Here is a 12,569-nt window from a genome sequence, read left to right on the forward strand (position 1 = left end):
TCTACTCTGGCCACGTTTGGCTTCTGTTAGTTCCTCAAATTCACAGCACTAGTCTAATTTTAATGAGCCACCTCTATGCTCTCATAGCACCACATACACTTTTATTATAACATTTTCACACTGTACTGTATTCACTGATTGTTGGCCTTTCCCTACTAGGATGTAAGCTTCTCAGGAGGCAGATGGATGATGCTTTATTGGCACTCCTAACTTCTGCAGCATTTGACCCAATAAATACTTATTGAGGAGTGACTGACTGAATAAAGAAAAACAGAAAAGACAGGAGGAGGAGGAGATAGGCTAGGAATGAGTTTGTTTTCTAAATATATTAAGTTTGAAGTGTTGCTGGTTTGTGTTGTTACTGTTAAGTGCTGTCCAGTCAGTTCCGACTCATAGCGACTCATAGTGACCCTATGTACGAGAGAAAAAATACTGTCTAGTCCTGTGCCATCCTCATAATCATTGCTATGTTTGAGTCCATAGTTGCAGCCACTGTGTCAATCAATCTCCCTGAGGGTCTTCCTCTTTTACGATGACCCTCCACTAAGCATGATGTCTTCCTTCAGGGACTGGTCCCTCCTGATAACATGTTCGAAGGACGTGAGACAAAGTCTCACCAGCCTTGCTTCTAAGGAGCATTCTGGCTGTACTTCTTCCAAGACAAATTTGCTTGTTCTTCTGGCAGTCCACAGTATATTCAATATTCTTTGCCAGCACCATAATTCAAAGGCATCAATTCTGGTCATTAGTGTTTGATGTGTCAAATCTATTCTTGATATGGTCTCTAAATTTAGGTGGGATATACTTATGTTGCAGTGTGGCTCTTGTGGACTTGTTTTAATTTTCTTCATCTTCAACTTGAACTTGCATATGAGCAACTGATCGTCTGCTCCTCAGCTGGTCGCTGGCCTTGTTCTGATTGATGATATTGAGCTTATACTGTCTCTTTCCACAGAAGCAGTTGGTTTAATTCCTGTGTATTCCATCCGACAAGGTCCACGAGTATTCCATCTGGCAAGGTCCAGGCGTATAGTCACCATTTATGTTGTCGAAAAAAAGGTATCTGTAATGAAGATGTTGTTGGTCTTGCAAAATTCTATCATGCGATCTCTAGCATCATTTCTATCACTAGGGCCATATTTTCCAGCTACTAATCCTTCTTCGTTTTCAACTTTCGCATTCCAATCACCAGTTATTATCGATGCACCTTGATTGAAAATTTGATCAATTTCAGACTGTAGAAGTTGGTAAAAATCTTCAATTTCTTCATCTTTGGCATTAGTGGTTGGTGGGTAAATTTAAATAATAGTCGTATTAACTGGTCTTGCTTGTAGGAGTATGAATATTATCCCATCACTGACAACACTGTACTTCAGGACAGATCTTGAAATGTTCTTTTTCTCGATGAACGAGACACCATTTCTTTTCAATTTGTCATTCCTGGCGTAGTAGACCATATGATTGTCTGATTCAAAGTGGTCAACATGAGTCCATTTCAGCTCACTAATTCCTAGGATGGAGACCTGCTGGCACAGTGGTTAAGCGTTCAGCTGATAATGAAAAAGCTGTCAGTTTAAATCCGCCAGCCACTCCTTGGAAACCCTAGGGGGCAGTTCTACTTTGTCCTATAGGGTCACTATGAGTCAGAATCGACTTGACAGTAGTTGGTTAACACCTAGGATATGGATCTTTATGCGTTCCATTTTATTTTTTGATGACTTCCAATTTTCCTACATTTATACTTCATGTGTCCAATGTTCCATTAATGGATGTTTGCAGCTGTTTCTTCTCATTTTGAGTCATGCCACATGAGCAAATGAAACTCCTGAAAGCTTGAGTCTGTCCACATCATTAAGGTCAACTCTACTTTGAGGGGAAACCCTGGTGGCGTAGTGGTTAAGTGCTACGCCTGCTAACCAAAAGGTTGGCAGTTCAGATCCACCAGGCACTCTTTGGAATCTCTATGGGGCAGTTCTACTCTGTCCTACAGGGTTGCTATGAGTTGAAATCGACCTGATAGCAATGGGTTTGGTTTTTGGTTTACTTTTGAGGAGGCAGCTCTTCCTCAGTCGTATTATGAGTGTCTTCCAACCTAAGAAGCTCATCTTCCCGAATTATATCAGATAATGTTCCACTGCTATTCATATGGTTTTCATTGGCCACTTTTTTTTAAGAAGTAGATCGCGAAGTCCTTCTTCCTAGTCTGTCTTAGTCTGGAAGTTATGCTTTAAATCTGCTACAGTGGGTGACCCTACTGGTATTTGAAATACTAGTGGCATAGCTTCTAACATTACAGCAATACACAAACCACTACAGTATGACAAACTGAGAGACGAGTTGTGGGTTGCTGGTTTAGTGGAATAGAAATGGTCAAGAACTTAATAAAGAGGTCAGGACTGCAGATACTTATTTGGAATTTATATGTGTAGAAATAATGACTGAAAGTTACGAGAACAGAGTCTTAAATCTAAATCTAAATTTCAGACAGGCGTATGAGTCTCTGAGTAAAACCCCCCCAAAAAACCAAACCCATTGCCGTCAAGTTGATTCCAATTCATGACGACCCTAAAGGACAAAACAGAACTGCCCTATAGGGTTTCCAAGGAGCGCCTGGTAGTTTCGAACTGCTAACCTTTTGGTTACAAGCCATAGCACTTAACCACTGTGCCACCAGGGTTTCCTATGAGTAAAGGAATAAAAATATGACAAAACAGCTGTTATTTATAATTCAAACACTTTATATATGTAAAATAATTTAATTACTCTAAGAGTCAGGGCAATGTTAAACAAATTTATGTTACTGGTTTAGGTTACTGAGACAAAAAAAAAGTATAATGTCCCCTGTTGGAAACCCTGGTGGTATAGTGGTTAAGTGCTATGCCAGCTAACCAAAAAGTCGGCATTTGAATCCACTAGGCACTCCTTGGAAACTCTATGGGGCAGTTCTACCTATGGGGTTGCTATGAGTTGGAATAGACTTGACAGCAATGGGTTTGGCTTTGTTTTTTTTTTTTTGGTCCTCTGTTGGCTCCTTATCAAATTCAAGACATTAAATGACAAGTTGTTTTTTTTTGTAATTGGCTTTTTAAAAAAATATTTTATTTTGTTTTAGTTGAAAGTTTACACAATAAATTAGCTTCCCCTTTAACAATTTTTATACAACTTGTTCCCTGCCATTGGTTACCATTTTTACAATGTGTCAGCATTCTCATTATTTCCATTGTTTGTTTTGTTTCCATTGATCTAACTTCCCTTCCCCACCTTGCCTTTTTATCTTTGCTTTTGGGTAAACGTTGACTGTTTGGTCTCATATAGTTAATTGTTTAAGGAAGCACATTACTCACAGCTGATATTGTTCATTTTATAAGCCAATCCACTATTTGGCTGAAAGGTGACCTGCAGAAATAGTTTTTCCATTCCAAGTTAAAAAGGTATCTTAGGGTGATAGTACTGGGGGTTCCTCTAGTCTCTATCAGTCCAGAAGATATGGTCTTTTTTAGGAATTTGAGTTTTCTGTATTTTTCTCTCAATCTATCTGGGACCTTCTCTTGTGTCCCCCGTCAGAAAAGTTAGTAGTAGTACCTGGGCACCATCTAGTTCTTCTGGTGTCAGATTAGAAGAGGCTGTGGCTTGTGTACACTATTAGTCCTGTGGATTAGTTTCTTCTTTGAGCTTTCGACTTCCTTCATTCTCTTTTGCTCCACAGAGTGGAGACCAATGACCACTCACAAACTTTTAAGACCCCAGACGCTACTTACTAAACTAGGATATAGAACATTATCTTTGTGAACTATGTTATGCCAACTGACTAAGTTGACCCCTAAGAATATGGTCCCAAGCCTTTTGACCTACTAAACCAATCCTGTGAGTAGTTTGGATATGTCTAGGAAGCCTCTGTAACTGTGCCCCCGTGTGGTCTGTCATATATGTGGATACATATGCAGAACACACAACTGTGTATGTACATATGCCTACGGATACACCTATACATGCATGTGCGTTTACTCGCATATGCTCTCCTATATACATATATGCATCCGTATCTACCTACATAACCACACCCATATTTTTTAGTTGTTTTTACTTTTACTAGTGTTGCAAAATTATATATGTTATAGCAAAAATGCAGCCTCCTTACCAGTAATTGTTATACCATCATCTTTGTGCACTTCAGCCATCTCCTGAACATGGATCTCTGAGTTCACGTCAACCTCTTTCCCTGATAACTGTACATTAGTTTGAAGAGAAGATGGTACCTTGACAATAATAGAGCCTGTAAAAATTTAAAGGAGAGTTTATTCAAGGAAAGAAATCAAAAGTTCCAAAGCCTATTATAAATTAGATTGAAAGGGCAGCATTGCTTTTAGTATACCATCTTTACTCTTCAGAACATTTATTTAAATAGTAGTGCCTTTTCCTTACTCACAGGTGGTCAAAGTTTCCTTACGCCCAAGGACATTAAGAATTACTATTTCTTCTTTTGCCAATAATCCTAAACAGCTCATCTAATACCAGAAAAGCCAACAGTTTATTGCACATGTAGTTGTAGACAGGATTTGCCACTTATTAAACATTTACTAAGAGCCAGACACCTTAATTACATCATGTCTTTTAATCCCTATATCAATTTTATGAGTCACTATTATTCCTATTTGACAGATGAGAACTTGCTCAAGTTCCCACCATAGCCAGCATTAGAATCCAGACCCAGTTCACTGACTATAAAGCTCATGCTCTTAACTACTACGGTGTTTCACATACTGTTACCTCATCATACCACAGCACTTTGACCTCATTGATTATACCACAACTAGAACCCTGAGTTCTTATATTTTCAATTCTGTCTTGTGTGGGGGGAGGAAAAATAACAACAAAAAAGGATTTTTTGAATTCCAATTGACTAATATTTCTTTTGAGTGATTTCAGGCTTTTGAGTACCTGAGGCAAGAGGCTCAACTTTATTTCCAGTACAATCTTATGGTAACTCAAGATTCTAAAGGAGGAAATCAGAAAAAGTACTCTGTTAGCTAGGGAAGAATTTTTCCAAACAATTTCTTGTTTTGTAGTGCAAACTCAACAGCACACTCCTGTTTCAGAAGTTTTTCTGTCTCTGTTGCTTATATATGAAATGAAATACATAAGAGGCCCCTGTCCCATCTCTGTGGACAAAGATGATCGGGGTGACGTTCATAGTGAATGTTGTAAAGATTCCTTTTAGAATGAATTTAATTACTGGTCATGATTTTTCTTCTAATCTGGTTAACATCAGGCTAACTTATCCTAAGTAATTTCACATATTCTCAGCAGTACAGTGCACATAGGCTTGAATTTCACCACTAAAGTGGATTCTGATTGACAGAGATTTGTATGCAGAAACGCATTCTAAATATATTCTCCTAAAGCCTTTTGTAATGAACTCTTGTCTTCCTGGGGGTTTAGCCTTCCAAACAAGGACTGGAAGTTTGGGGTAAGGCTAATGAACATCCATACTAACTCCTCAAAAAAGACAAGAACAAAGCACATCGCCACAATTGTAAAAAAAAGAAAAACAGAACCTAATTGCTTTTCAGGGTTCAAATGAAGTGATTTTAATCTGTAAGAGCTTTAAACATGTTAAACAATCCCAATAGTTCTATCCCCACCTCCCTCCACATCCTTAAAAAACAAAATCCACCAGTATAAAAACTCCCCCACTGTTGGGGAAGGAAGGATTCTCATGACTTGAAAACTTTCTCAAATGTCCATTTTTAACACTTCACACTAACTTTTTTAGAAAAGAGGGCTCTTCAACCTCTTTTCACTTCATAAACTTACTGCCTACTTTAAAGATTCAAAGGTGAACTAGTACTAGCAGCATTATTTATTGATGGCATACTACGTTAAGTCATTTTCCCAAGGACAAAAAGTTAAGTGGAAAAGCCAAGTACTCTGATGCTGGTCTGACTCCCAAGCCCAAACAGCCTTTCTGAATTAAAGCCAACATGTTAACTTTCATAAGGAAAGAGAAAACAAGCATTTTAACATTCTTTTTCTCATAGCAAAATATAGAAGACCTAAGAGACTCAAGTGAATGGCTCTGACCCCTATGGCAAGACAGTGGCAGAGCTGGAATAAATTCCAGACGTCTTTAATAACCATTAAGCAAGAGTCCTAAATAACTTCCCACTTCTCTAAAAAGTTACTGTTCCCAAGTGTAGTGAGAATTAAAAGACCTGAGGTACAACATAAATCTTTGTTTTTAGTTATCTTTAAGCTTCTGCCAGTAACATGGTCCCAGTACGAGAAAACACAAAATTGCAATTCTAATCAAATCTGTATCACCATATGCTATTTCAATAGATTACTGGAACAACACTCCATGTAATACTCAAAAAATTTTAAGTGGATGGGGATTTTTTTCTTTTGTCTTGTTTTACTTTCTGGACTATTCATATAAAAAAGGAAATTACTGTCATGTAAGAGTTGCTTAGTCAAAACTTTGTTTTGACTCTCTTACCAGTTAGGTTAAATATAGTAATGGTCTAGGGTCTTCTCCGCAATTACATGGATTTAAAAAATACTTTTAATTATATTGAAGCACTTAGAAATTCAGTGGACATGATATTACCCTATTTTAAAGAAAAGAAAATCTGACCTTGAGAAATCAAGCACACGTGTGTGTCAGGAATAACTTCAGTTTCGCAGACCTCTGTGTTTTGTAGTTTTAACATTCTGACAAGGGAGTTCTTAGCTGAATGAAAAAGTATTAAGCTGACATGGCCAAGAAATTACTAATAGCAGGAACAACCAGTCTCTGTAAGGAAGTATTTTCCTGGTTACGCATATAGTCCTGTTATGGCTAATATGCAAGAACTTCTAGACTTTATTTTTAATATTTAATATAGAGCCATGATCCTCAATTTTCTGTATCCAGGCCACTTCAGCCACTATGGTCAAACTACCCTACCCAGTCCATTTGCTACTATGTGCGCACAAACATACACACTCACATTCAGCCTTCAGATGACTAAAAAGTATACTGCTTTTAATGAAAGATTTAGACTTTCAGAGTTAAGTTATTTTGTATTAGAAATTAAATTATAGAGATAGACACATCATATATAAGTATTGATACTTCAAGAGATTAGCTCAACAATCATATTAGAGGACCTATCTGGTGATACTTTTATTTAGGATCACACTTTGGAAACTATTACCCTAGAGCGATAGCTGGAGAAGGTCTTCTTGGAAAGGGAAGGAAAGTTTCCAAAGGAACATATGGCAGCATTTTCCTTCTCAAGAATATTCTATTTCAGATATGAAACTAAACTGAAAAACTCAAAGAGTAACATTAAAAAAATTCCACAATAACAGATAGTCAAAATATTGCAATATTTTTGTTTATACTACAAAATGAAAGTCTTCATAGCCATCTGTCCCAAAAGTTTGAAGATCACTGATGTATACAGCAAATAGACTGGTCTTTAAATCAGATTCTATCAGAAGAAATTTTCTTGAAATAACTGTGTCAGTCTAGGTAAGATAATATGGCCATCTGTTTCCTGCATGTTACATAAAGCCTTCCGTACACCATATGTCAAAATAAAACATTCCATTTGGCTAACCTTTATGGGATTTTAAGTCCACTTCTCCCAGTTGGCTGATATAAACATCTATGGCACCCTGATGAGTTGAGGCCTTTAGACATCCAGAGGATGAATCTGGGAGGGAAGAAAAACCATAAGTATGATCATTCTTATTTAAGTAAATAGAATTATAAATTTCAAATAAAAGGCTCTGCTTCAGCATTTGGATAAGGAGTTAGAATCTTCCAAGGTTTTGTATTCTCCTCATAACAATGCCATCTTTTGCATTAAAATGTAAACATATCAGAAATCTACACATAGACAACCAATTAAAAAATCCCGATGTCTCTAAATATGCTTATTCTAAAACCTAATAGATGGGAAGGGCAGTGTGCAAGCTACAGATCCTTGACAGCCAAGACCATTAAGCATCAATGATATTACTTAGTTTACTACCATATCAATAAACTTAGAAAACTATCAGTATTTACCAAAGAGAATACCAACAATGTTCTTTAACAAGATGGAAAACTAATCATTAACTTCAAATGGAAAGGAAAGAGGCTCCAGATAAGTAAAGCATTACTGAAGACAATAACAGAGTAGGAGGCCTTAGAACCTCCTATACAGCTACGGTAGTCAAAACAGCCTGGTGCTGGTACAAGAGACACACTGACCAATGGAACACAATCGAGCACCCAGATGTAAATCCATCTATCTATGGCTACCTGATCTTTGATAAAGGTCCAAGTGCATTAAATGGAGAAAAGAGTCTTTTTAACAAATCGTATAGGCAAAACTGGATGTCCATCTGTTAAAGAAATGAAACAGGACCCATACCCCACACCATACACAAAAACTAATTCAAAATGGATCAAAGACCTAAATATAAAATCAAAAACTATAAAGATCATGGAAATAGGATCAACACTAGGGGCCCTAATATACAGCACAAACAGCAAACCAACCATAATTAACAATACACAAACATCAGAAGATAAACTAGATAAATGAAATCTCCTAAAAATTAAACACTTATGCTTATCAAAAGACTTCACCAAAGAGTAAAAAGAGAACCTACAGATTGAGAAAAAAATTTTGGCTATGACAAATGCAGCGAAAGTCTAATCTCTAAAATTTATAGGAAAATCTACCACTACAATAAAAAGACAAATAATCCAATTAAAAAATGAGCAAAGGATATGAACAGACACTTCACCAAAGAAGACATTCAGGTGGCTAACAGACACATGAGGAAATGCTCGCGATCACAGCCATTAGAGAAATGGGAATCTAAACTACAATGAGATACCATCTCACCCTGACATTACTGGCACAAATAAAAAACCAGCAAATAACAAATGTTGGAGAGGTTTCGGGGAGATTGGAACTCTTATGCACTGCTGGTGGGTATGCAAAATTGTACAACCATTTCCATTTTGGAGCACAATATGGCAGTTCCTTAAAAAGCTTGAAATAGAAATACCATATGATCTACCAATCCCACTCTAGGAATATATCCTAGAGAAATAAGATCCATTACACAAATAGACAGATGCACAGCATGTTCACTGCAGCATTATCCACAATAGCAAAACGATAGAAACAACCTAAATGCCCATCAACAGATGAATGGATAAACAAACTATGGTACATACATACAACGGAATACTACTCAACAAATAAGAATAATGATGACTCTGTGAAACATCTCACAACATGGATGAATCTGGAGGGCATTATGCTGAGTGAAATAAGTCAATCACAAAAAGACAAATACTGTATAAGACTATGTTTTAGTTATCTAGTACTGCTATAACAGAAATACCATAAGTGGATGGCTTTAACAAAGAGAAATTTATTTCTTCACAATAAAGTAGGCTAAAAGTCCACATTCAGAGTGTCAGCTCCAGGGGAAGCCTTTCTCTCTCCGTCAGCCTTCTCATCAGTCTTCCCCCAGACTAGGAGCTTCTCGGTGCAGGGATCCTGGGTCCAAAGGACATGCTCTGCTCCCGGCTCTGCTTTCTTGGTGGTATGAGGTCTCCCACTCTTTGCTTGCTTCCCTTTATCTCTTGTAAGATAAAAAAGATAAAAGGCAGTGCAGGCCACACCCCAGGAAAACTCCCTTTACATTGGATCAGGGTGTTACAATCCCACCCTAATCCTCTTTAACATAAAATTACAATCACAAAATGGAGGACAACTACACAATACTGGGAATCATGGCTCAGACAAATTGATACACACCTTTTTGGGGGGACATAATTCAATCCATGACAGACCTCTATTATAAAAACATGAAAATGTTCCCATACAGAAAGAAACAATCTTTGACAGTTATGAGGGAAGGGAGGGATGGGGATGGAAAAACACTAACTACATAGTAGGTGAGTGGTAACTTTGGTGGGAGCCCTCGTGGTGCAGTAGTTAAGAGCTCAGGCTGCTAACCAAAAGGTTGGCAGTTCAAATCCATCAGCTGCTCCTTGGAAACCTTATGGGACAGTTCTACTTTGTCCTATAGGGTCACTATGGGTCAGAATCAACATGACGGCAACAGGTTTGGGTTTTTTTGTTTGTTTTTGGTGAAGGGTAAGACAGTACACAACACGGGGGAAGTTAGCACAACGTGATCAGGGCAGAGTCACAGAAGCTTCACAGACACATCCAAATGCCCTGAGAGACTGAGCTACTGGGCTGAGGGCTGGGGACATGGTCTTGGGGGACTGCTCAACTGGCATAACATAGTCTATAAAGAAAATATCTACATCTGACTGTGGTGGGTAGCAACTGGGGTCTTAAAAGCCTGTGAGCTGCCATCTAAGATACATCTACTGGTCCCACCTCGGCTGGAGCCGAGGAGAATGAAGAAGACCAAAGGTACAAGGGAAAGATTAGTCCAAAGGACTAATGGACCATAACTTCCACCACGGTGAGCCCAGAACAACTAGATGGTGCCTAGTTACCACCACCGATTGCTCTGGCAGGGATCACAATAGAGGGTACCGGACAGAGTTGGAAAAAAATGTACAAATACACACACACACATACACACAAAAGACCAGGCTTCTTGCTGGTCTGACAGAAACTGAGGAAACCCCAAAAGTATGGCCCCTGGATACCCTTTTAACTCAGTACTGAAGTCACTCCGGAGGTTCATCCTTTAGCCAAAGATTAGATAGGTCTATAGGGCCAACAAAAACACGTGAGGGATGTGCTTCATAGTTCAATCACATATACGAGACTAATGGGTACACCAGCCCAAAAGCAAAGGCAAGAAGACAGGAAGACACGGGAAAACTGAATGAATGGAAAACAGTGAACCTGGAGGGAAGAAACGGAGAGTGTTGACACGTGGTGGGGTTGGCAGCTAATGTCACAAAACAATTAGTGTATTACCTGTTTAGTGAAAAACTGATTGGCTCGTAAACTTTCACCTAAATCACACACACACAAAAAAACTTAGCAAAGAATTCTACCAGTCACTTACACGTAAGCAGTAGAAAAGTAAACTAAAATAAAAATCTCTTATAACTTCTCCTTTTAGCAAATTTGATAGTACTAAAAAGTGCTGCTAAGAGTGAAAGATTACTCTAGACAAGATTTTATAGCACTTTTTAGTAAGAGTAAATAAATAAAAAAACCTGTTGCTGTCGAGTTGATTCCAACTCATTGCGACCCTATAGGACAGAACAGAACTCCCACATAGAGTTTCCAAGGGGCACCTGGTGGATTCGAACTGCCGACCTTTTAGTTAGCAGCCACTGCTCTTAACCACTACGTCACCAGGGATTCCTTTAGAAAAACAGAGAGATGGAAAAAAAAAAAGGAATCATTTGAAGAACTGGTATAACTTGTTCATGTCTTAATATTTCTTTTCAAGTTTCTAGAACTGAACAAATGTCTTTAAGTCAGGGGTGAAAAATTAATAACTCCGGTAGCCCTGACTTAAAACTTAAGTTTCCCTACATTGTCAGTGTATCCAGTTTTCAATCACCCACCATTCAAGTTCAAGGAAAAGCTGACAGAGTGAGAGGTAAGGAGGTAAGACAATGATATTGAAGAGGCAGTGTTAAGTACCTTCTTCTTCCCTCTCTTTAGGGCCAATTGAACCTTTATTTATACCATCTAACTGCCCTGAAAAGGCTAAAGTATATTCTTTGTAGAGACGGCTCTAAAAAGAAAGCATATTTTATCAGCAGTTTTTATTACATCAAAGTGGAAACAAAGTAGGGAGTGTGGTAAAAATCCCAAAAAGTATATCGTACTTTTTAGAAAATACAAAAATATTTCCACATCTACAAAGGAGCCAAACTTTTTCTTTAAATTTTAAATGACTACAAAGACTACAACTTTTGAAATGAAATATTCAAAATCTGAATCAGAGACAATTTATAATAATCTATATTCAACCCATACTGAAAAATGTCCTTTATTAGACCTAATTTTTTTCAGTTTTCAAGTGTCAAAAGTAAACATTAATTTTGGAAAATTAACCCATTGAAGATAAATGAGATAGAAGAGCTGAATAAAGGTCAAAATTTCACTCTATAGATACCACCAGAAACTGTTTTAAATCCTCTTACTGCATTCTAGAAAAAGCCAAGAAAAAAAATGATATGGTAAAAACACAGACTACATAATGTGTGCATTACCCCAGGCTGAACAATGTAAAATACCTGAAACATTAATTTCTTGCTTTCTCTAGGGAAATTAAAAAAAAAAACAGAACTTTTATCTGGCTCATAAACAATGCTTGTCATTTCTTTTTTCCTTAAATGGTAAATAAACAACAGCTAAAAAGAAAAAAAAAAAAAACCCACTAAGTAATTATATCCTCATATCATCAGCCTTGAGCTACAATAATGACTCATCCTTTGAAGTCTATCAAAAAATAAAATCAAGGTGTGTTTTCAAAATAGAAAGCACAGATGAATTTAAAAACTATGCAGCAGTAACAAACCTGCATTTTCTTTTTTCTGTAATACAAATGATTAGAGCTAACAA

At 37.5% G+C, this 12,569-nt stretch overlaps 2 protein-coding genes across 7 annotated transcripts in view; one reads left to right on the forward strand and one right to left on the reverse strand.

Annotated features, from left to right (window-relative positions):
* FBXL13 (F-box and leucine rich repeat protein 13) overlaps positions 1 to 12,569 on the forward strand; it is a 358,734-nt gene that overhangs the window by 311,305 nt on the left and 34,860 nt on the right. The gene's annotated exons all lie outside the window — the stretch shown is intronic.
* FAM185A (family with sequence similarity 185 member A) overlaps positions 1 to 12,569 on the reverse strand; it is a 159,093-nt gene that overhangs the window by 89,463 nt on the left and 57,061 nt on the right. For all 5 annotated transcript variants that reach the window (XM_049893112.1, XM_049893107.1, XM_049893108.1 and 2 more), the window contains exons 6-7: positions 7,605 to 7,700; positions 4,139 to 4,273 (exon numbers count right to left, since the gene is read on the reverse strand). In XM_049893112.1, the coding sequence (XP_049749069.1) occupies positions 4,139 to 4,273; positions 7,605 to 7,700 (231 nt within the window). The remainder of the gene's footprint in view (positions 1 to 4,138; positions 4,274 to 7,604; positions 7,701 to 12,569) is intronic.

The sequence above is a fragment of the Elephas maximus genome, chromosome 8, assembly GCF_024166365.1.
Source record: "Elephas maximus indicus isolate mEleMax1 chromosome 8, mEleMax1 primary haplotype, whole genome shotgun sequence".
NCBI lineage: Eukaryota > Metazoa > Chordata > Mammalia > Proboscidea > Elephantidae > Elephas > Elephas maximus.